The sequence below is a fragment of the Micromys minutus genome, assembly GCF_963924665.1.
Source record: "Micromys minutus genome assembly, chromosome: 9".
NCBI lineage: Eukaryota > Metazoa > Chordata > Mammalia > Rodentia > Muridae > Micromys > Micromys minutus.
The window spans coordinates 24,716,016-24,741,107 of record NC_137978.1 but is presented as its reverse complement, the minus strand read 5'-3'; the positions used below and the strand labels follow the sequence as shown (position 1 = coordinate 24,741,107).

The 25,092-nt window shown below is 44.7% G+C and overlaps 2 protein-coding genes across 2 annotated transcripts in view; one reads left to right on the top strand and one right to left on the bottom strand.

Annotated features, from left to right (window-relative positions):
* Positions 1 to 12,311, bottom strand: part of PLPP3 (phospholipid phosphatase 3) — a 71,903-nt gene extending 59,592 nt beyond the window's left edge. The window contains exon 1 of the mRNA XM_080920588.1: positions 11,949 to 12,311. Coding sequence (XP_080776714.1) covers positions 11,949 to 12,087 — 139 coding nt within the window. The 5' untranslated portion in view covers positions 12,088 to 12,311. The remainder of the gene's footprint in view (positions 1 to 11,948) is intronic.
* LOC308423817 (uncharacterized protein) lies at positions 11,566 to 15,156 on the top strand. Its single transcript, XM_080920589.1, has 4 exons — positions 11,566 to 11,599; positions 12,080 to 12,210; positions 12,310 to 12,554; positions 14,845 to 15,156. The coding sequence occupies exons 1-4, from the start codon at positions 11,571 to 11,573 to the stop codon at positions 14,881 to 14,883; spliced, it is 444 nt and encodes a 147-aa protein (XP_080776715.1). The 5' UTR covers positions 11,566 to 11,570; the 3' UTR covers positions 14,884 to 15,156.
* Positions 15,157 to 25,092: the final 9,936 nt, after the last annotated feature.

Genomic DNA, 25,092 nt, shown 5'->3' with positions numbered 1-25,092 from the left:
TCCAGTAAGATTTGAGACTGGCCCTGCTTGCTGGGGAAAAAAAAAAAAAAAAAAAAAACCAACGCACTGAAATGAGCCCCAGCCTTTTCCTCCACAGGGTTGTTGTGAAATTCAAGTTAATAATGCATGAAGTGCCTGAGCGTACAGCTTGCCACATAATGAGGACTGAGTCAAGTCCATGCCCTTCCAGCCCGGGGTCCAGAATCCCACCTCTATTCTCTCAAGAATTTACACAGGAACAGGAAATACTGACCTGGGGAGAAGGCTTTAAACCCCAAATCAAACTTAAATACTTTATAGGGCCTGATAATTTTAAGCCATTCTGACTGGTTCGCTTTACTCAGACGTTCGTTAGTGAAAATCTAAATTCGAGGGAAAAAAAAAACAAAAACAAAACGGTAGGGTGTCGGTTGGTCCTCTATCCCAGGGCCTGTCACTCAAATCTCTCTGAACAACAAGCCGCTTCACTGATACACAGCGTCAGTTAGAGGATTGTGGCACCTTCGGGCTGTAAGATAGGATGGGATGGGGAGGTGCCTGACCACAGGGTAAGTATTCAAAAACATCTGCGGTTGGAGCCTCTTCCAGCTGACAGAAGACAATGCTACTCCAGGTGTCCTGGCTGGATTTCCTTGTTGGCTTAGGGGATGGGGGGGGGGGGTGGGGGTGGGGGGTGGGTGATGGGTCCGAGCGATAGAGCTTTACAGTGAGAGAAACGGTCTGAATATGTAAATATAGACTCTCGGACATACATATTGTCCTCTGGAAGAATCTGTCAGTGAACGATTGCTAATTGATAATAAATCCTCAATTTCACAGTAGAGACAAGCACAGCTGCAAACAATCAGCTTTAAGGCAAACTCATAATGGAGTTTCTTAACTCCATCAATGGACGTAGGAAAATTAAATCTAAAATTCATGACAGCTTATTTCCCCCAGGGATGGAAAGCCCTGTCCTTTGAATGCTTTGACCCAAGATGTATATTTTATTTTCCCAGCCAGTCCCTAGGAGCTCCGCACACTTACACTGCCTCAAGTTCAAGCCTTTCAAAGGAGTCCTTCACTAAGGTGCTAGGAGCCCACCAGCCCCCCTGCCGTGCTGTTGGAATTTCTCTCTAAATAGATTTCAATGAGAAGCCCCTGAACAAAAGACTCTCTAGTAAGTTGGTAACACCTTTGGAGATATTTTTAAAGTCTCAGCTTCCTAGAAGTTCCTCCTCCTGCGCACAGTGTGTGCAGTTGGTACTGAACAAAGCGCCACGCATTTAATCAAAACAGCCGCTAAGGGCAAGATGTCAGCAAATGCAAAGATGAGAAATGATGTGTTAGGCTGTTCCTCCCCAGAAGCCTACAGAGGCCAAATTGACCAAAACAGCCCCTTTGGGCAAGTGTCTAATGAAATGGGCTGTGCGGCTGAGAAACATTTCTGCCACTTCCTGTCGGTGGTTGCTAACTTTGTAACAATGTGGGTCATTTGTGGGGAAGAGGCCAAGCGAAGAAGTTCTATTTACTATGTTTAATGAAGGAGCTGCATCCGCAGACACTAACCAGAGAAGCTCAAAATTTACCACCTCATCAGATTGAACCCAGGCACAAAAAGGGTCACTAACAGAGCGGCCATTATTGCTGCCTGGTGAGAGCTACACAGGGGTTCTAGTTCAAGGCCCTCCCACCCCTTACTAAGCCTCCCCATTGGACTGACTCCAGGATCCAGTATCCTTCCCTTCTCAGGGAAGGGCTTTTGCCTCCCTTTAAGGTATGCATTTCTGGCAGATCCCTGGATGCTCCTTCTTATCCTCTCCGCCATAAGGTCTAGAAATAATTTCAGTCATCCTCTACATTTGTTAGGCTAAGCATGTAATGTATCAATTGCATCTCCTAGCAGACGTAAGGAGCAAGCCCATAGGGAACAGAGAGAGGTGTCACTCTGATGGTGGATGGTGGATGCTGATGGTGGATGGTGGATGCTGAGGCTTAAAAACAAACCAATTTAAATCCCACCCCCCACCCCGCCCCCAGAACTGGAGTCACAGAGAGCCACCATGTTTGTGCTAGGAACTGAGATCTCTGCTAGAGCAGCCAGTGCTCTTAACCAATGAACTGTATAAGCTAGTCTTGGCGAGTCTGTTGTTAGTAAAAGTACAGTATGGCCTGTACTGACCTTAATGGGTTTAGGATGAGAATCACAAATCTAACTTGCTTTGGACAACTGGTCTCCCCGGACTGCTGAACTGATGGAAGAGCAGGCCTGGTAGGAGAGGGGAGACAGGGCTTCACCAACACATAAGCAGGAACGCTGAGTGAGAACCAGCCTCACCAGTCAGACTCTGATCCCAGTTTGGATGAGACGATGATCTCTCACTGCCCCATCTGAGGGGGGTGATCTTCAACCTCTCTTAACTTCAGCTCTATAGAGCAGAGAACCTAATGGGACCGCACGTACAGCGTTCAGCCCGTGAGAGGCCCACAGCTAATGCTCAAAGCACGTAAGCAAGTATCACCACTTCGTCAGGCTTTTGTGCAAATCCCCATAAATAGTAGCTGAGTGTTCTGTGCATCAGCTCCGCCTCTCTGAGCTGAGGACCCAGCATCTCTTTCTTCTGTGTATGGAAACACAGTGGCACCGTGGAAAGTGCCTAACGGTGAGGATTCTCTCCCCTTCGCCCTCATAAAACATCTGTGCTTACACGTCCCACGCACTGACCACTCAAGGCTTCGTGCATTTTAGCATGATGCTCCACCTAATTTATAAAGCCTTGCAATTATCTTACCCCCTTTAATTTTAATATTTTGCTGATGTCCAGCCTGACAGTCTAAGAGATGGGAAATCATTTAAATTCTGAGATGGTAATTTAAACTTACCAGGAACTAAACACATTTATATGATGTGGCCTCAAAATGACTAAGTCCCAGGAACATAAAGGTCTTAATATTTGTACTTCTAAACAGTTTTTAGGATACACTGGGTGTTTGTTCGTTTCTACTTAGAAAGTTCACGTTCTGTAAACCCCGCCCAGCCCTGTAGGTGTTACTCAGCACTTGGGTCTAGCTGACCACCCAGCCTCTATTTCTCAGTCAGAATACTGCTCTCTGCTCTCACCTTAAACCCAGTGACACCACTTAAAAGATCAAAAATCTGTTTCTTTGTTAAAAATGTTCTTAGGAACAAATGAATCCTTCAGTGTGTTCACGAATTTCCTAATTCCTAGGACACTGTATTCTATTTTCTTATGTTGTAAATAATGTGGCACAGGCAAGAGGGAAACAATTTGGCAGGTCCTCAAAAAGTTAAACATCTGATATAGGAAGTGATTTCACTCTTCAATGTAGAGATCCAAGAGAACTGAAAACACAAGGGCCGTCTTCCTATTTTAGCTCAAAATAGGGATGACCCAGAGAGCCGTTAAATAAGAAGCATATGAACAAAATTCGGACTATCCATACAGTGGGGTATTATCTGGCAATAAAAATAAATGTACTTCTGATATGCTACAATATGGATGGGACTTTAAAACTTTACGAAGACACAGCTACAAATGACCATGCAGCATACTGTTGATTCATGTAATGTGACTAGATTCTCTATGGGAGAAGAAAAGGGATTGGTGATCATTAAGATCTGGGATGGGGAATAAGTAAAGATCGGTTTCCTTTTATAATAGAGGTAAGTTCTAAAATTCGTTATGGTAATCATTGTCTAATTTTGTGACTACAATAAAACCCAGTGAATTGGGTGCCTTAAATGGCTGCCTCACATGGTGTTGTAAATTTCAATCTCAACGAGGTTGTTTCTAAAATGTTTTTATAGCACAAGAAATACCTTTACACAAAATCAAGACAATGTGCAGTTTACTCCTCTTAAGGACATTTGAAGACTTACATCTCGGTTTTACTGTGGGTGATACACACCTAGAAGCCCCTACTAGTCATACCCCAGACTTCCTTCTACAGGTGCCATGTTGAATGTTGAACAGGGGTCTGACCTCACCACAGTTCCTAGGCTCCCAGCCAGAAGGCCAGAAGATACTGTGCTAGCTTCGCCATGTCCTTCTCCCTTGTCCCCAAGGGCCCTAGGTTCCGAACTCTCACTTGCCTCAGTTCCCCCAACCCTCCAGCCTGAATCCGATTAATTATTATTCATAATTAATTAATAGTAGCTTACTTTATTTTAGCTATAAATTTAATATAGAATATAAAGTTAAAATTTATACTAATTTTAAAGACCTCTGTAGAACTCTTCTAACTTTTCCTTCAACCCTAAAGGGACCTTACATTTGTAAAACAGTGTCACTACCACAAAACAAAGTAGAAATTCTTCCCCCACATTTGGAGTTTACTCTAGAGCCTAGCAGTTCCTCAAGATTACAGTTGCTAGCTATATGAAGATTTCCATAATAAAGAGTAGCTAAAACTCCCTTGGTTCTATTGGCCCTCTATAATAATGTCCAAGGTCCCCAGCTGTCTGCCATTTTTCAGCTCCTTTTCTCAGTCTGGTATAAACCCTGTTTCCCGCCTCCTCTCTGGCCTTCTCTCTCCCTGGCCCTCACAATGGAAGTGCACCACATCATACCCCAGCTTCCCCCAAAGAACTTCACAAACACATTTCTATTCCCCGGACCTGGTGTATCTGCAGTTCCCTGCCCTCCACAGCCCTTGTCCCCCTTTTGGCTTCTGGGCTATTATGTCTCCCCTGGGACCCAGTTTGATACCTTTACCTCCATCACACCCCACTGCGTTTACATTAGCCCTCCTTTAAGGGTCCCATGCCATCATTAACCAAAGGCTGTTTTCCCTTTACTTATCCGGAGAATTCCTTTTGGGCAAACCTAGTGCCCATAGTAGTTGCTCAAGGAACATCTATAGAAGACAAGATTTGAAAGGCAGGTGCAAACACATACTTGATCAATTGTCCTCTCTAGAAATTATACATATTTACTCTGCAAACAAATTGGGGGGCTGCTATAAAGACAACATCAGTGAGATGGCTTCCTTAGTGCTGTATAATTGCACAGTCTGCACTTCAGGGGTACATACTCAGGAACAGCACACTCTGCCTGTTATGACAAGGCACTAATGCTGATTTGCATTTCTCTGCAAAACTCTCCAGACATATAATTTTGTTAATTTGTGACAAACCTCAAAATCACACCGTCAATACCCTGATTACAATATGTACTTTGAAAGCATCCAAAAATCAACGGTATCTTTCAAAGGCCTGCCCATGGGCACTGCCCTTACTCACACTGTTTACTGTGTTTTACTTGTGGAGATATCAGAGCAGATCATAACTTATACATTCACTTGGACCTAAGTGAAAAACAGTACCAAGAGAGCATTCAAAGAGATGGCCTCCCTTGGTTTGAGTGTTAACACTTCTAGTCAGTGTACGAACTTCCAAAAATTATTTAGTCCTGGTCTCCATTTCATCCATCAGCTGAGGAGAGTAACTTCTACCTCAAGAACTGTTCTGAGCCTTTTAAAAAGCCTAAGCTTTGAAGGCATGAGCTCCTTTTCTGTTCTCCTGGGTGCGTTGTAAAAGGTGACATCTGTCCAAACTCAAGTCACTCAGCAGTGAGATGACGTAAGAGCTACACCTTCTAGACCCAGTATCAGTCTTAAGAGTGGGAATAGATCAAAATCAGCCTAGCCCTCCAAACGCACACCAGGAGTCTGCGGCCTCACAGTGATTTGTGCTAAAGGTGAAACCTGTTTGTCTTGTTCCTCTTTTGGCTGACATATGCAAGAGAAATAATGGAAGACTCTCTCTCAGAGGCCGTGCCACATGAAAGGTATCCAGTTTCACACACCAATATCAGAAAGGCAAGACCTGGTTTCTCCTCCTGCTTTTTCACAACCTCTTGGCAATTACTAGCCAGTCCGGGCCTCTGGTGGCCACAGGAGAACAGGACACTGGGCCCCCATGTTCTCACTATCCCAGCTTCTATGGATGAGAAGAGAGGCCTCAGTGGGGTTAGATCACATAGCTCTTATCACTAGGAAGGAGTAAGGGGAGGGAGAGACGGAGGGGGAGGGAGGTAACCCTGCATCCCAGCCTTACAGGGAAGCTTGGGCTCTCTTTTCAGACTCTCCACAATTCATTTACTCCTTCAGGAGGAGCTGTTTTTCTAATTGAGATTAAAAGTATAATAACATTGGTACTGTTCAAAACAAAATCCTAAAGATTCCATGAACCCTGCTACACAATGAAGAATTGTTTCATTAACCATGCACAGAGAGGCTGAGCCCACCTCGAACTGATACAGTTCAACTGCCTACTCTACTGCCAAGTATGGCCTTTAAGGCCCCTGTGCTTTGAATGGAGTCCTGTAGGACAGACGTGTCCCACATGTTCAGACTTTAATTGATACAAATGAAAGAGAGGTAAAGGGTGCACTGAAGAGGGGGCAGTGAGGGAAGAGGAGCAGCCCCAGGACAGTGTGCTGAGCAACAGGAACTGCCCTGGGTCACAGCTTCCCCAGCTGAGCATCATCACTGTCTCACCCATGAGCCAGCCTGGATAAATAGCACAGGGTACCCTTCCTTAACAAGCAAAGAGCATCCAGGAAACAAGCATTTTGCTTATTTCCAAGGACTGGCACTCTGTCCAGTCAGGCTTCATCCGGAGTGTAAGATCTAAAATGGGTCACTTGTCCAAATTCTTCCTAGAACAGCTGTGTGTGTGTGTGTGTGTGTGTGTGTGTGTGTGGTGGGGGGGGTGTTGTTGATTTCTTCCCCCTCTGATGATACGGAGCACCTCTTTTCCAAAGGAAGAGAACATCGGCCACCAAATGGAAGCCATTCATGTCCACTCTGCAAGCTTCTCTTCCTCAGATGTTTTCCCTTTAATAAGTTTCAGGATACTTTGGGGTAGGGGAGGGAAAGGCAAGAAAGAAGGAAAGAAGGGAGGGAGGGAGGGAGGGAGGGAGGGAGGGAGGAAGGGAGGAAAGAAGGAAAGAAGGAAGGAAGGAAGGAAGGAGGGAAGGAAAAGAAAAAAAAGAAGGCCTTTGTCACAGAACCCTGGAGGGATAAGGAGAGAGGAGGAGTTGCAGCCTCTGCCATTACTAATAAAGACAGTGGCAACTGGCCCCTGACAGCTAGAACACACTTGTGAACTTTGCACATTCAATCTCTCACCTCAGCTGCAGGCCACAGGCCACAGCCTGTCACTACTTCCCTGATTTTACAAATGAGGAAGCTCAAGCCTGGAGAGGTCACATGCCATTTGTCCAAATCACACCTACGGGTGTTAGCTTCATGTTCCCTGCAGCCCCAACCTGAAGAGACTCCACAACCTGGATCGGTTCCCCAAGATGTTGTCACGTTAACTTTGATCTGCTCAAGCCCCTACTTAGCACTCCAGTGCACTCCTGTCTCACCTCTCACTCACACAAGCTCCACGTCTCCGAGTGCAAACACCTACAGCCTAACCAGGCAACAAGTGCTGGGACATTCAGTCCAGGGACAAAAGGCCCACTACATAATTAATTCAGTTGCCCCAAGACATCAAGTGCTACACAATATAGTGAGTCTGAAACAGGCCTGATAAAAATCAACCAAAGGTTTTATGAAAATACAAAACCCCAGGATCTGAGGGAGATTTAGAATTTGTATTTTACACCGGAAGGATGTGTCATCAGGTGCGTTTGTTACATGTGGACAAGAGAGACACTCGCCACATTAAAGGTTGCTGCTCAAATGGTAGAACTGACCTGACACACGAGGTGGGGTTTCTCCAAAAATATCACTACCCACAGGAGGAAGAAGCCCTTAACTCCACTGAATCAGCACCATGCTGTGACCAGCTGGGCTTTGCCAGCCAGACAACTGCACAGGAAGGGGTGAAGAATCTTAAATGGACAGGCACTCAAGGGGCTAAAAATGGAAGGGCCACCAACTCTAATTCTAGAAGTCTCCCACCCAGGTAGCCAACTCCAAGATATCTTTTAGGATTTTAAGGGGAGGGGGAGAGAAAGAGGATGGATGAGTGGAACAGCAATTCTGGACAGCAAGGAAAGAGTTTTTTCTACCATCCTAGAACAAAGCCTAAGTGCAGGCTGCCTTCCTGTTTGTTACGATGCACGCAGGAGAGTTGGCTGGGTCATTCAACAGCTGATTCATGAAAATCTGCTCCTATATTGTGGGTCTCAAAGCAGTACATCAAGTTGTCAAAACCAACACTGCTTCACTGAGCTACTTAACACTCATAAATGCAATAACCAAGCAACAGGAACATGGGAGGCACCTGCTGTGTGTATACTTGTTTGCATTTGATTACTATAACTTTCAGAGAGAAAAATCAAAGGGAACATTCAGCCAAGGGGTGGGGGCTAACCAGTCACCACCAACTTAGGCTAATTTTCATCATTATGTCTTTGGTCAAATCTGAGTGTCTACGGCACATCTTCCAGGATATTCACAAAATTGTGAAGAGCTAGGAGCTCAAGATGATGCAGCCCCTCCCATTTGCTGCCACAGTAAGAAATCTAGGTCCAGAAAGTATATTTGCCCAAATCACACAGCAAGTCGTCAGTATAAGATCAGAACTCAGACCTCTGGGTTCCTCATTTTTGCATTAGTTCCTAGAAAACAAAAATACAGGAATGCTTTTCTTCCTCTCTATGAGATTTAGGTCCCAGTGTATTGGACAGTGGCCTGGAATTTTAGACATAATCTCACTCCGTAAGCCATTTTGCAGTGGAAAGAAATTAAAACCCATGGAGGGGGGGAACCAATGTGTCCACAAACCTGTAGCCGGATTTGGAGTTAGCCAGCCACCAGCTAACAAACCTTAGTTCCCATGTGTAAGGGTTCCATTCCGTTCTCTATAGCCCACTGCCCCTCTTGTCATCAATAGTACAATAGTACAATAGCTATGAAGAATAATGCATGCAGAATGACCATGACCCTTCATGTGCCACGTATGAAACCAGACGTAAGGACATCATCATGACTATATAACTGAAAATAAAAAACAGTCAACACTTCAGAACAACCAGATCGGATGGTGTGGTTATTAACCACCTACATCCTGTACTGCTGATAAGAATCAGAACTTGTTTATTCTCCCAATTTGGTCCAAATGGATGATGCCTGGGGAAAGTGAAGAGGCAGGCAGCCAGAGGGATTTGTCATGAGTTTCAGGAGTCTCCAAATGGGCTAAAGGACTCCGCTGATGTTGAGAGTCACCGAAGGCTGAAACCGACTTCCTGGAGAGGATTCTTTCCTGTGCAATACAGATGGCTTTATAAGCGGAACAGTGGAAAGTCGATGGATTGACTTATGCTTTCAAAAGAAACTAACAGAACTTAAACAAGTGGGGCTCTCGGTGGTTCCCATGGCACTCCCCACACCAGAACTAATGTGTGGAAGGGAGAAGGGGCACCCCACTGAAACAAGAGCAAAGGGGGTTCAGAAAACCCGCCAGGCAAAGACTTGGTGATGGTACTTCAAAGCAATCAGTGCTGTGCAGAGTGGAGCTTTTGTTCTTCACCCAGAATTTAACATTCCAAAAAGCACGTGAAGCAAGTTACACTGCTCAGGTATTCCCACTTACCTAACAGGCACATCGAAACATCAGCTTTTAGTTCTCCCAGATACTAGGAGATGAAGCTTGGTCTATATTCCTATGGGAGAATAAAGCTGAAAACTGTCTCTCTTCCTAATATATTAGTACCCTGTAATGCAGACCATATGATCAATAAACTGTAGAAAAATTAAATCATACTGACAGTCTCAGGCAAAAACTGAACCAAGTAGAAACATTTTTTTTTTTAGGACGGCAGTGTGTAGAATATTAAAATCACATGTTGTATTATTAAATCTTCTTTTGGGAGCCAAGCAGAGTTATGTTGCATAACCATCTCAAGATACACGTTAATCTTACAGATAGTCTTTCCAATTAAAGGTATTAGGGGGCATTTAATCAGTAATACTGTCCTATAGTTTGTGCTTAGGCTGAAGTTTGACAACTGGTCTAGAAGGTTCACTCCGGGAGGCACTTGCTGCAGATAGAGTTGAAGTGCGTGAACTCGTGCCACACCCCACACCCCTACATTTCACCCTGAACACACAGGAAAACATCTTGGGGCGTCACTGTCCCTGCTTACACTACATAGTTAACAGGTATTACTCTCTGCAATTGCTTAACACTGCTTTCTTCTAATAAGAATGCAAATTTCTGAGTGCACCCCCACCCCCATCAGAAGAATGTCTAGAAGGGAGAGCAATGGCTGAGAAGGTTGTGGAAATCCAGCTCGGCTTTCCTGAGGTTAAAACAGGAGGCTGGGGCTTGCCAGCACAGGCATCAGGGTAAGCGCTGATCCCACCCACCCAGGAGCCGCTGAAACCCAGGGAGGCCTCAGCCAAGGCAGTTAGAACACAGTTCTACTCCAGTAGTGGTCTACTCACCTCACCCCAGGACCTGGAAGGATCTTTAAAAAACTTCAACAACTAGATTATAAGACCTTAAGTACCCGTCTGGTTACTATGCATGATAATAAGCCTGCTGTCACCAAGAAGACACCCCCCACCCCCCAGTGACATTGCCTCTGAATAGCATCCTAAGGTGGAACTGGGCAGAGAAAGGAAGGGATCTACAAAACTTCAGTAAAACTCCCTTGCCTTTCACAGACTGAAATCTTCCCTTGGCCCCCCTCTGTGTCTATCAGAAGAGAGCCGTTCTTAATTTTAAACTCTAAGAAACCCACCGGCTCACAAAATTCTACTAGGGTAGTCGGCCAAGAACAGGAGGCAATAAAGGAAGCTAAGCCAGGTTGCCACAGTCTGCCCCATCAACCCCTTCCAAAGGGATGAAGCCTCCGTGCAGGAGTTCTATTTTGGGGGAACTGAACTGGGAACACAGATGTTTCTTCCGTTAGCCGTGTTGGCAGAACAGCTCCTGGACGGCATCCGAGTTCTTAATGCAGGAAGGGGCCTCATAGACCAACTACTTGAATTCACTCATTCAACTGAGAAGGAAACTGAGGCCAAAGGGGTAGAGTTAGGTGGTACACCCAGCTGGTGGCAGACGGGCAATGAGTGCTCTGGTGACAAGTTTTGCACACCTTTACATCAAAAGTCACTTTAAAGGAAAACGTCCTATTTTTAACGTCAACCCTGGAACTACGGTGGATTTACGTCAATTGCTTCTCTCTTCCCCCTTAGCCTGGTTCAGTAAATGTTTCTCTCTCCCACTCTTAATTCCCGTGCCTCCGACCGCCCTTTCAGCAGACGCTTGCATCTGATCAACAAACGTGCGCTTAGCGCCTCAACTTTGAGGGAGTGTAGCTCAACTGTGGCCCCCAAGCAAGACTGTGGCGGCTGCCTTTCTTTCAGTGGCCTCCCGGCACGAGTCAGGAGTAAGCTAGTCTAAAACTGATGCCGGCGAAGCGGCCTATCGTCTGGCACACAGTAGGCGCTCAACGAGTGATGTGCTCCTTGCTGCCTAGCACCTGGCCCGGTAGAGCCGCGTTCCACCCTCTGGGGCTTTCAGCCAAGCGAGTAGCGAGTGACAAGGCCAGCTAGCGCGACTGGCCCTGCAAGGCAGCGCGACGGAAGGGGTGGATGTTTACATGCAGCCCGGACCAGCAGCGCCACTCCGGTAGGAGCCCGCTTTGCCCGAGAGGAGTCTCGCTCGCATCTACTCGGATACAGGGCGGAGAGCCACAGGTTTCCTCCAGATCTTGGAGCTCGAGCTCACACCTCCTTAGGGGTGATCTTCAGCTGGGAGTCAGTCACCCCCTAAGGAGGTGGTTCCAGCTACCGCGAAAGCACAAGCACGCCCCAACTTGAAATCGCAGGCCGGGGATTGGGGGTCTGGGAGGGCGGGGAACTCGGGGCCAGCACGGCGCCCGGTGGTGGGGGAGATGGCTGCGGGACCCTGGGAGCTGACAGCGCGGCGGGGCCAGGGGTCGGGGGTGCGGAAGGGGCTGGATAGGGGCTGCGCTCACCCATGAAGAGGCAGAAGAGGTCGAGGCAGATGAGCAGCACCCGCTTGCTGCCGCCCTTCCTCGGGTTGTTGTTGAGCGCCGGGCTGCCGCCGTTCTTACTCTCGGGGACGATCGCCTTGTCGTACTTGTAGCTTTGCATGGCGCTGGCTGCGGGGAGCCTCCCGGGACGCTGCGGGTCGCCGCTGCTCAGGAGCGGGTCTGCGGGCTCAGGACGCGGCGGCTAGTGTGCAGCCCGGCCGAGTCGTTCCAACTGCAGACGCGGGTAGGTTTCCCCTCTGGGCGCCTCTGCTTTCCTCTCAACCCCAAACTGTTCGCTAGTCCAAGGGGAAGAGAGCCAAATCCCGAGCAGGAACTTTTGCAGGACCGTGCGGCCCCGGACGCGCCCGGCTGGCGTGCGTCTGCGTGCTGGAGTTTGCGAGTGGGCAGCGTCGGCGTCCCGCCACGATCCTCCGCAGCTACTTAATGAATGGAGCAGCGCGGAGCCCTACAGCTCCGCTGCGTCCTGCAGCTAGATCTCCACAGCGTCTGCCCAACTCCAACTCTGCCTCCTCCTCCTGCTCCTCCTCCTCTAGCTGCTGCCGCCCCGGCTGCCGCTGTGATCGCTCGGTTTGTTTTCTGAGCTTATATTTCACGAGCGCTTTTAAAAAGCGAGGGGGGTGAGGTGGGGGAGAGAGAAGGACCTCCTCACTTGGCTCCAACAGGGTTCTGAAAGCACAGCCCCTTCCTTAAGCTGCCTAAAACGTAGGATAATTAAGGCCACATTTCCCCCACCCCCTTTCAAAAAAAAAAAAATCCTAAAAGAAAAAGTTGCTCTCAAACCAGAGAATCCGGGAGCCCCTAGCGTTCAGAAACTCCAAAGCATCACAAAAGATGGCAAACAAAAAAACCAAAAAAACCAAACATATAAATGAAAAGAAGCATTTTCTTGCTGGCTTTTGATTAGGTATGGGGAGAGGGTCGATGGGAGGTCTATCATACTAAAATGCTTAATTAATTAATTAATTAACAAATTTCGGCCTTGAGTTGGATTATCCTAAAAATACAATTTTCAAGGAAACCTGGGCTTGTTGTTTTGGTTTTAACGCTCCGCACCGGACAGCTGTGTTAGATTCAGAAGATCCTGTGGCGAGAAGACTCCAGAGTCAGACCTCTTTACCCTAGAATCTTAACTATCTCTCTCTGCCTTAGTTTCCCCAGCAGTAAACTGCAAACACCACGACTCCCCAGGCAGTCCTGGCGGAGATATAATTGATCATTTCCCATGAGCTTCTAGAACAGGACTTGTATAACAGCCGAAGAGTTCCACCGTTGAGCCAATACTTGGATTTCTGAATGTGGGGAAACCAAAAGCAAGCCTGCCCACCCCTTTGCCAGTGCAGAGGGCCTCCAGCATACCTGAGTGTCATTGGCCTTGACTTTCAGGAAATCAGATGTTTCCCCTTGAATGCTCCATCTCATAATGCTGATTACTTTTGTGTGAGTTGATTCCCCCCCCCCCCCCCTTCGAGAAAGAGAATCATCAACACTTGAAAGGTCAGGTTGCTCCCTTACACCTCAAGGCATCAAGCATGGAGCATTAGTGCAGCGTACAAGGCACCTTTCTTCCAAGGGTCGTTATAATACCGAGGGAAGCAGTCCAATAGTTCTAGCATTTCATTGTTTGTTTGTTTGAGACAGGGTCTCTCTCTATCTCTACGTAACCCTGGCTGTCTCAGAACTCACTATGTAGACCAGGCTGGCCTTTAAACTCAGAGATCTTCCTGCCTCTGCCTTTCAAGCGCTGGAATGAAAGGCAACTGGTTCTAGCTTTTAGAAATTACAAAAAGATTATCCTTTTAAAAATAATATTTAATATATTAATATTTAATAATATTCCATATATTACTCTATGTCAATCTGTACAGATTAGTGTTATGTCTGTGCACCATGTGCCTGAAGCACCATAGGCCATAGGGCTGTTGGATCCCTAGAACAGGAGTTACAGGTGATAGGGAGCCGCTGTGTGGATGCTGGGACCCAATCTGGGTCCTCTGCAAGAACACCAGTTGCTCTTAACTACTGAGCCATCTCCCCAGCTCCAAGTTCTAGCTTTTGGATACATAGTGCAAATCACTGCCTATTGGACCATTCCATAACTCGGCATCCCACTGTCAGCACACCGCCGCCTCCCACCCCTCTGCCTACATTATAACCCTTCCTCCCAACTAGCGAACTGTTTCTCCTCCGATGCACCCTGACCTTTCACCCCTTCTCAGCCCCTGCTTGATTCCTGTGCAGAGTTAATTTCACCTTCAATATTTTGTCTAGGCCACTCTTGTAACAGTCTAATTTGGTGTCGGTTAACAAAAACGAGTCATTTGTATAAATGGCCTTTGATTAGGGGCCATTGATTATCTTCAATGGGACTCTTTAGTGCTCAGGGTTTGAGGTATGCTGAATTAAACTCACACTGGAACTAATTAGCAATGAGACTGGCAAGAAAAGGCAAAGTCCTGTCTTCTGACAGCAAGATGCACCAAAGGAGCTTTGGAATGGACATGTCAGCAGCCAATCAGAGGCAGCATCCCTGTCCAAATGAAATCATCTAAGAGAAGTTCCTTTAAATCCCCTTCAGGAGAAGCATGGCAGCCTCACCTGGTACAGCAGCAGCAACAATGCGAAGCTAATGTTATCATTAAAAGCATTCTAAAAGGGATTCTGGGTACCAGAGGCTTTTCCACGGTCACAGTCCTCTTCGCAAGCATAAACCTCCTTGAAATTCACAGTTGCCAAATCTTTAGAATTCCCATCTGAAAAGAAAGGCAGCTTCTGCACTCCTCTCTAGCGTGCCCCCCACCTTGGATCCTCAAAGCATCTGGGCTTCCATTTCCAACTCTACCTTATTTCGTTTTCACAGGTGCCTTTCACACTTGCTTCTCCAAGGCCTGACCCCTGAAGTCTGTCTTGGAATCTGAAGACCACTGCCCGAGAAACAACTGAACGGAGCTCATTTAGTCCATCCTGCTTCACATCTGGAAGAAGACTTACATTAACAACAAATGCACTTTTAAAAGCTAGACCTCTCTTGCTACCCAACACTAGCGGAGCCACCATTGCTGTTTTTACAAATCACTGAGATTGCTAACTTTAGCCCAAACTAGCTTCGGTTCAAGGTACCGATTTTATGTTAAGGTTCTCTGGCTTAACCTCAATCACTTATTAAGAAAGATAAAACTCTGTTATCCCAAAATCAGTTTTAAAAAAAAAAAAGATGATAAATAAATATTTAAATCAAAGCTTTCTATGTCTACCTGGAGGCCTTTCCTGACAAAAGGGTCAGATCGTGGTGTTAAGTGATAGGTACTCTGCAAACAAGACCATATTTGAAAGCATTCAAGGGGACAGAATATTTGAAATATTCATTAAAACTGACTTGAACAAGTCATCAAATACAGTGTCAACCTAATTCTTTAAGTGATCAGATACAAAGCAGCCCAAACTCACATTGGAGCTGCCTAACAGTGAAACTGGCAAGGAGTGGACATGTCAGCTACCAATCAGAAGCGGCCTCCCAGGTGAGGCCCATGACATCTGAAAACCTTTTGACTCTTTTTCCTTATTCTAGTTTGTTCCTCCTTGTCCTCCCTTTCCTCGGCTTTACACCTGCCCCTGAACCATTTTTACCAGCAAATAAACCTCAGTGAAGCCAGTCTGATGATAGTTTACAATGGTGTCATTTCAGAGTCATTAAGTAATTAAAATTCCTGGTAAACATAGCTTACCAAAACTCACACATTAAAATGACAGCCAGTCCACTAACATGGCTGTGTAAAAACTATCACATCAGCAGGGATAAACGCCTTTTTAAGAGTAACTTACTAAGTGTGGCAACATGTTTTCAAATAACCGATCCCTCCGATCCCTCCCAAGAGGTTTAATAGCTTTCATTTCTAGGGTCTCTCAATTACCTCATAACTCATTCTCTCTCTCTCTCTCTCTCTCTCTCTCTCTCTCTCTCTCTCTCTCTCTCTCTCTCTCTCTCTCTGTCTGTCTCACACACACACACACACACACACACACACACTTTCCCCAAATTCCCTAATATCTATTTAATCAGTTTAATCCCTGATATTTAATTAATCATTTTTATTTTGTGGAAGACAGAAATGAATTGGCTCTGGAGCTAGTTGTGAGAATTAGGAAGACATCGGTTTGGCTAGAAACTGCCCATTTATCCAGGTTCTTCAAAGCCGATCCACTCCACCTCCGTATGTACTAATCAAAGCTTGCTACTGTGAGCACTGAACTTGATATCTTGAGTCACTCCATACTTACCCTCCGTAGCCAAAGCAGGAAGGAGCAGGGATTTGGGTCAGAAAATCTGGTCTCTGCTGACTGACCTGATACAGAGGAACCAGCCCAGTCCTTACTCACAACTTTTCAATGAGGTTGGCCTTTTTTAATTCTGTGGAAAATTCCAAGAAGTTTTAAAAATGAAAGAATACACCTGAAATCATGTGATATACAATAAACAAATGAATGCTAGGAAGTTGGTCCCAGTTGGTCCCAGCGCTACAAAACAGTGAACGATGCATTAACAAGTGACTTCAATACTCAACAGTGCTATTTTACTGATGAGAAAATCTAGGCAAGCCTATTCAACGGGATGAAGCCAGTTTTCTTCCAGATAAAGTGAAAGCAATTCTGACATTAGCTCATGCAGTACAAAGTCGGCCATGCTGCACAATCTACAGAAAATCCCTCTCCTTTCTCAAGAACGCAGGAGAGAGTGTTATGCTTGCCTTAGGTTGGAGATGAGGAGATTTCTGAAGCCAGATTTGTTCATTTCTAAGTCAAGACTGTCTTCATCCCACCAGGCCTCTTTCTGGAAGATGCTCAGAGGCTTCCACTTCTGCCCAGCGGTTCCCCCAGAAGGCCTTGCGAGCTCCCTTGCAGAACTGGCCTTCCTTTGTTTTTGTTAGGAAGCCAGGCTTTAATTGGCCTGTTGTTTCTTACCAGATGGTAAGATCACAATGTCGTTTGACATCATGTCTCCGAGACAAGAGATCTGTGTTCATCATTTGTCATGCAGGTTGTGGTTACAGGAGAAGAGCTTTAGGAATATCAAACAGACTTGCTGTGAGGCAACTTTGGAATCACATCAGCCTTCTTACCTCTGTACAAACAGTACTTTTCTTTAGCTCAAAGTTAGATCTGCGAAGAGAAAACGTTGCGGTACTTCATGCAGTCAGTACTGATGGGGTAAAAACAAAAGCCAGAGGTGCAGGCCGACTTAAGAAACTAGCAAATAAAGACACTGCCAAGCTTTGTTCTAGTCAGGGTAAAAGCAGCCCTCGGCTCGCTCAAAAGGAGACTCATGCTGCCACCTTGTGGCGTTGCAGAAAAATGCTCATGCCATATTGGGGGGAAACTGCAATTGGAGGCTGAGGAATGGCTGGAATGAATAAACAATAGAAAAGCGCAAGTAGGTAGATTTTGAAGATCGTGATGTTGGTCCTTTATTTGGTAGATAGTTACTGGATGTCTGCTATGCATGCTCCGAACACTTCTAGGAACTAGGGTTTCTAGAAGTCAAACAGACTAAACAAGCAAACGAACAGATTGATTCCTACCCTGATGGCACCTTTAAGTATCTGGCTATTATATACATGAATACATCTTAGATTTTAAACAACCACAGGAGCAAATCTGTTCTATGTTAAAGATGAGATTGCTAAGCACTGAGAGGTGAAACCTTCTGAAGACTGCCAAGGGCTGAGTCCCAGACTTGAACCCAGGAAGAGAGGCGACATCAAGATTTTAATCATTAATCAACACCGAATAAACTTTACTGCCTGTCAAACTTATAAGGAGAAAGATAAGTGTTTCCGAAGTGGCTGCTTATTTGTGTTTGTCTGAGAGGGAGTGGTGGATGATTGTGTGCAAATGTGTGTCCATTAGGATCCATGAACACAAACAGACACATTCCCTGCATTTCTGTGTGCAGAATCACTCATTGTATACATACATGTATTTATCCACTGCGTAATCACCCACCAAGTTTTTCTGAGCACCCATGCTATGTTAGGAATCCCTGTAGGACTGGGGGACAGACGTGTTAGAGCTTGGGGTTGCTTCCTTCACAGGCGTTAGTTGTTTCCTTTGGAAAGACTACAGTCTCGGACACAACCCAAAATATGTGCCTCACATGTAATATGACAAGGATTCAAGCAGCAGTCATGATAAGAAGAGATTCATGATTCCCCACAGGGCCCACAAGAAGAGGCCCACAGTACACGCCAGCTGTGATTATACAGCTGGGAAGGGGTGTGACAACGTAGGTGCACAGAAACAGACACACCAAGCTTCTACCTCGAACATCCTAGTTCGTCTTTTCATGATTTTAAGCGCTTGATTGTAGAACAATGCACATGCACTATGCTGTGTGTGTGATGAGTTGTGAGCCTTTATGTTCACTTGTCAATCTTACACTATTAACTTTTATATAAATATGTGTTTGGCCATGAACACATTCACATCAGACACCTCAATGGCTTCCCCAGTCACTTCCCAATTAATGATCCTTCACCAAAGTTGACCAAAGTTGAATTGTTCATTGTTGAACCTCTTACAGCCAGTATCCAATATGCATGAGGATAGCGTCCCTAGGTTACCTTATCCCATATGATGTCTGAAAGGACCATCCAAACTCCTTTAGGAAGCTATGCATTATTCTTTTTAACTTACTTCACTTTTGGGTCATAACTTAGTTGTTCTAAATTATGTTGTTTTTAGTTATGATCTGTCACGGATAAAGCTGCTAATGAGCCTCCCTGTGTACACATCTTTCAGTGGGATATTCTTGTTTTGTTAGGCACCCCCCCCCCACAGGATGGTTATGTTTCCATGTAGTAAATACTATTCAAGAGTATTTCAAAATAGCTACACCATTCCTACTCTGACTGGCTGTGTCATTATATTGGCACACGATATTGTCAGGCTTTTGGGGTTTAGTCAGGCTGAGGGGGGTATACATGGGTATTTCATTGTGGTGTTAATAGGCATTTCTCTAATGAGCACTGTGTTGTGTGCTCAGTAGGCATTTGTATGTATTTTTTAGTGAGAATACATATTCAAGGTGTTTGTCCCTCCCTTGAATGTTTTCTTAGGGATGATATGTCTTCTCTCTGAAGAATATATTTCCCCTATCTGTAACTTACCCTTGTACTTTCTTGATTCTATATTTTAGAAGTCAGCAGAATTTTTCTAAACGGTGCCAAATAGTAGCTATTTTAGGCTTTGCAGGGTGTGTGATCTCCATGGCAACTAGCCAACTCTCCCATGGTGCTACTGTGGCACTCAGAGAACTTCTATTGGGGAAGCTTGATGTGTGAGTTGGGCGGGCCATGCTTCAATCCGATTTATTTATGGACACTAAAATGGAATTTCATGCATGTCTCACATATTACAAAATTCCATCTTCTGATTTCTTCACCTATATAAAAATAGAAAAAAAATATTCTTACTTCACAAGCTGCTCGATGGGATGTGGCAGGCCTGCTTTAGCTGCTGGTCCATAACTTGCCAAGCTCCAGCATATTTTATGAGTCTAGTTTCTTTATTCTAATGAGTACCAGTTTATCGTCTATTTTGTGTATGTTTTGTACCTAACAGGATGTTCTGACCTTATCCCTTCATCTCACCATACTAGTTGTATCTTATCCCTCTTGTGCTGTCTCTACTCCCTCTGACATGGAGTGTTGAGTGGGATTCGGGTCAGAGGTCAGTATTTTCATCTCTTGGTACCAGGCAATCACACACCTTGTGCAACTATGACATGTGTGTGCTTTGGTCCTTTTCTCTAGGCTTCTGTGTTGAATCAAATTTCTTCTATTCATTGGCTCCACAGCTACTCACTGCGCCTTATTGTGCATGCAACCTAGCTATTCATGCTACATATGGGGAAGGGCTAAGTGGGAAAACTTTCCCAATTTCCCAGAGTGTTAACATCGATTACATCCACCAATTTGATGTATGATCAACAGAAAATAATTATTCTAAAAAATTAACCTGGTTGATCATCATAAGTCCACAATAAAAAGTCAAAGTAACCATGGACTTGGATCATATTAATAATTGCTATGGTCACATGAGCATCTCTACCATGGGTAACTCATCCTTTTCACTTATTTAGTTCTACACAGATCCTGAATTTACACACACACACACACACACATGCAGACAAAGACACACACACAGAAACACACAAAGAGAGACTCTCTCTCTCTTTCTCTCTCTCTCTCTCTCTCTCTCTCTCTCTCTCTCTCTCCTGAAAGGCAATCTTTTACCCTGAGAGGAAAAAAATATTGCTATAAACTGCCCACCTAAATAAGACAAATTGTCCTGTAATAATCCATTCCTTATAAGATATTCACAGCTACCTGTGGCTATTTAAAGCCACAGAAATCTGTGTCGTCCCTCTCTTCCTCCAGCTTGGTTCTTCTCCCTACTTCTCCTTCTCTCCTATCTCTCTTACCTCTCAAAAACTCTATGCCTGCCTTTCTTTTTCACTGCCCAGTCACAGGCCTTGCCTTATCTTGTGCCTGCCCTCACCTGCTTGTAAACATCAACCCACAAGTGTGATTGTCTCTGATACAATTGCACCAAGGATCTTGTGGTAAATGTATTTTTCATGACCCTGGTAAGCCCTAAATCTGATTGTGTTCTTACAAGAGACTGAAAAGAGATGGGGATGTAGCCCAACAATGGACCACTTCCCTGGGATGAGCAAGGCCTTGGGTTTGATTCTTGAGTACTGGGGGGGGGGGGGAGAAAGATAGCAGTAAAGTAAAGATTTGGGGACACTGGAAAGCTCATATGACAGAGGCAGAAATGGAGGAGTGTGGCCAGCAGTGTAGACCCAGATTTGGGATGCTGGAAGAGATAAGCAATGGGGTCTTCTGAAGACCCTTGACGGAATTGAGGACAACAGGAAGGCCACACATTTCTCATGTCCTAAGCCACTGACTGCAACTCTAAGCCTAAGCCATTGGGAAACTAAACATAATTATCTTTCCTAGTCCACTTTCATTTAAGGGAATAAAAGTTCCCTTAAATCTTGGATGAGTGAAAGTGGGTTGCAGGATGACAGGAACACATCAAGGGGGCTATGCCCTGGGTGTCCACTCTGTGACCAGATCACAGTTCACAAAGCCTCCCTAGTCTATGTTCTCATAGAAGTTAGCCAACCCTGCATTTTTATTGAATTTTAAAACATGTCTTCCTCTACTAGACATCAAACTCTCCTGGGATAGAGGAATTCTCCCCCTAAACACCCCCAACTCCTTGGTTATCCTTTATTTTTTCTTGAAAATCTTTATTGTCACAACAAAAAATTTTAACCTTGGCACACATTCCCTTGACCTTTTTACCAAAAATTCTAATAGTACTTATTCATATCTTGCTTTACAAAATGCCACAATGGTAATTTCTTTTTTTAAAAATTGTTTTATTTGTTTACATTCTAAATATTGTCCCCTTCCCAATTCCCATTTCAAGAGTTCTTCACTCTCTCCCCCCTCTCCTTTGCCTCTAAGAGGGGGTTCCCTCTTCCCACTCCCTTCCTCCTCCCTCCCCGACCCATGCTTATCTTTTACTAATACTTGCCACTCAGTAAATGATAAATGAATAGAAGATAAACAAATGTATATGTGAATATATGAAGGACCTGTATCCCCATGCGCAAAGCCTTCAGGGAGAGGTCATACTTTAAATCTGCTGAATGTGTGTTTTCACTTAGGGAAACTGATTAAAGCGCCCAGCCATGACCTGAGACATTTATCTCACAATGTACTGTGTTCTAGAACGGTCCATTTCCCCCATGGATTATGTTCTTTGCCTTGTGTCTACACGAAGTTTCATATCTTCTATTCTGTGTTTTCTCTCTTCTCCTCCCTTCTCCCCTTTCCTCCCCCACTTCTTTCCCTCTTTTCTCTACACCCTCTTTCCCCTCCTCAGGCAAACTTCACTGGCCTTTCCTCTCATCTCTAATTCTTGGGCACTTTTCTGTACCTTCCGTGTGGACCCACCTGTGCTGGACGCCTGTAACTGGGGTTATATTGTTTGTGGTCTGTTGCCACTCCAAGTATAGTGTGTGTACATCAGCACACTCCTCTTTCCTCCACGCTATATGTTATTTAGCCAAACAAACATGATATATGTTTATTTGCACATTCATATGGAAATTTTTTTATATTGTTTCCACGTCTTGAGTATTATAAACAACGCTGCCTTTTTCTAAGGTGAAATGCAAGTCTACTTTAGATGAGTCAAAGGGGAGCTGTTCTGACTTGCTTTATAAGAATCCCTCTTTGGTTTTTGAGTAGGCTAGTTATAAGCAAAGATAAAAATCTGGACTCTGGAGACTATTGTACTAATGAGTTTAAAATCTCTTTCCTTTAAACAGCAAACAATTCTTTATCTTCTTACTACATATGTACTATTCAAGGTAAACAAAAGTTTATATTACATTGCCACTGCCTTTCTCTCCAAGTCCTTCACAACAGAGCATCCACACCTGATGTGGATTTCTAATGTCTGTCTGCTGATTATGGTCATGTGTGGACTCTGAGGTTGTGTTTTCCTGAGGATGGTGATTGTATCACACACATCTTTACATGTTGTAAGAGTTCAGTCACTGTATTGTCAATAGCAGACATATCCCCAGAACCCAAGTGTTTTAAAACAGATAAGGTGAAAAGTGACACATCCCAACAAATACAATGATTAAAGGGGCATGTAAATATTTACATTGACATATTCAAATATGTGGATTTCTATTGTAGTGAGACTGTTGGTTTCTTTGAAAAGCACACAAGTGTTATGGGAATATGTCCTCACTTTAACCCCAGATATGGGATATGGGGCTGTTTCACATTGCCCACAGCAGCTGACTATGATTTGCCTTGTGCTCTAGCAGGTGTGTGATTTTGTCAGTTGCAGATAGTTTCTTCAATTGTGCAGTGTTTGGAATGCTAGAGTCCAGATAGGTGGGTTGTTGTTGTTCGGTTATTGCCTTTTGTAGAGGTTTGTTAAGTAATTGTGTGCAAAGAAGAAACAAAAGAAGAAATTAGCAATCCTGACAGTGGAGAAGGAACTCTATTCCATACCTCATCAACAAGACATAATCAAACAATGTCACCCTCTTTCCCTCTATCCTTTTTTTTATCTCCTATCTAGTGCTGGGGGTTGAAAAGGAAGAAAAAGGGTAGAAAAAGGTGGAAGAAAACAAGAACCCACAAGATAGCCAAAGCCCAGCTGCATTCTGCTCTTTTTAAGTATGAGGTATTTGCTGTCTGTTTTTATGGTTGCTAGGAAAGCAGTCTACTACCAGGCCACATTTCTTGACCTCTTTTAATTAATTTTGAGATAAGGTTTTTCTAAGTTGTCAGTGCTGATCTTGAACTTCTCATCCTTCTACCTAAGCCTCCTTAGTAACTGGGAATACAGTCATGTGTCATGCCCAGCCAGCCACAATGCATTCTTTAAAACTGAGTTTCATTGATATAGCCACTCAAATATAATTACCTTTTGGATGTGTGTTCTATGTTAAGTCTTGAGAACAAAAATTTGTCCAGTGAAAGACTCGCCAATATTTTTTATGGGTTTTAGAGCTGTTAGAAAAAAAGGAAGTCAATTTTAAATGTGACTATGTAGAATATAGCAGAATGTTGTTTAAACAAGAGGAGATAAGCAAAGGGCCGTTCACACCTGGAGGGAAAGATGAGAAGGCACATGAGTCAGCTTCCAACCTAAGGGGATCATCTGTCCCAAGTAGGACACTGAATCACTATCAAATGTGTTTTATTCCTGACAGTAATGAAAACAAGCCAGGCGCTCTTGCTCTCTTGCCTTCTTCCTCCTGATATGTCCTCTCACCCCTTCCTCCATCTCTCCCATCCCTTCCCCCTCCTCTCTCCATGTGCTCATAGCCGGCCTCAATTCTAGTTTTTCTCTCTCTGCCTTTCTCTGTCTCTACTACCCCCTTAACTCCCTTCTCCATGCCTCAAATAAACTCTGTTCTTTGAGTGGGGGGGGGGGGGGAGAGCAAGCAAGGCAGTGGTGGCCCTGGCCCAAGCCTTTAATTCCATCACTCAAGAGGCAGAGGGAGGTGGAGCCGTGGGTTCGAGGCCAGCCTGGTCTGCAAAGCAAATTCCAGGACAGCCAGGGCTAGATAGAAAACCCTTGTTTCATCAAGGGGGAATGGGAGGAGCTAAAAACAAATATCTGAGAGCTGCAGGAGAAGACCCTTTCTCTGTCCTTTATGCCAGGGGCAGAAGAGGCCAGCAAGGGTATAGAGACAAGAAACACATGGGGCAACAGCAGGAGAGAAGGAAACCCCATTCAGCACCTAATGGGAAATACTGCACTTGGCTTACCTGACGAGTCAGCTGGGAGAGATTCACAGTGTTAAAGGCAGGAATAAAAATGAAAGGTCATACAAACTGACCCAGACACCCTTCAGTCTCTTAGAGGAATGAAAAGCTGCTTTATCCTTTACGAAATGAAAGGGGAGGTGTCTTTATTACAATATGTAAATTCATTTTATTCATTTATTGGTTGAGTATAAGTCACTGCAGTGTGTGACTGTTTTAGAATTGAACATGGGAAAATATTTTGTCTGTAGACTGGCATGGAAGTGGAAATACGTATTTCAAAGTTCACGTTAAAAGTCTTATCCTGCCCTGGACCATTCTTTCTAGAGTGTTCTTCAGGAATAAACAGTAATTAGATAGGCTTCAATACCTGTCCCACTTCCTCTAGCTTATGACAGGAATCAGAGGAAATAATTCCAAGGCCAGTGTTGAGGATAAATCACTTTCATTGGGCATGTCTCTGATTTCTCTCTGGAAGAGGGTGCGTGTCCGTGGCTAACTAAAGGACTGACTTGATCCACCTTCATGTTGCCTCAGCTCGGAGATGAGGTCAGACTTCCCGACCTGCTCACAGCTGCCGCCATGGGTGGGTTAAGTCACCTTCCCATTGCTCATTTTCTCTCTCACTCCGGAGGTAGAGTAGGTCCTGCAGTGCCACATGCCAACTAAGGTAAACATCTTCCAACTCAGCATCACAATGGAACTTACCTTCTGAAATGGACATAAAGTCT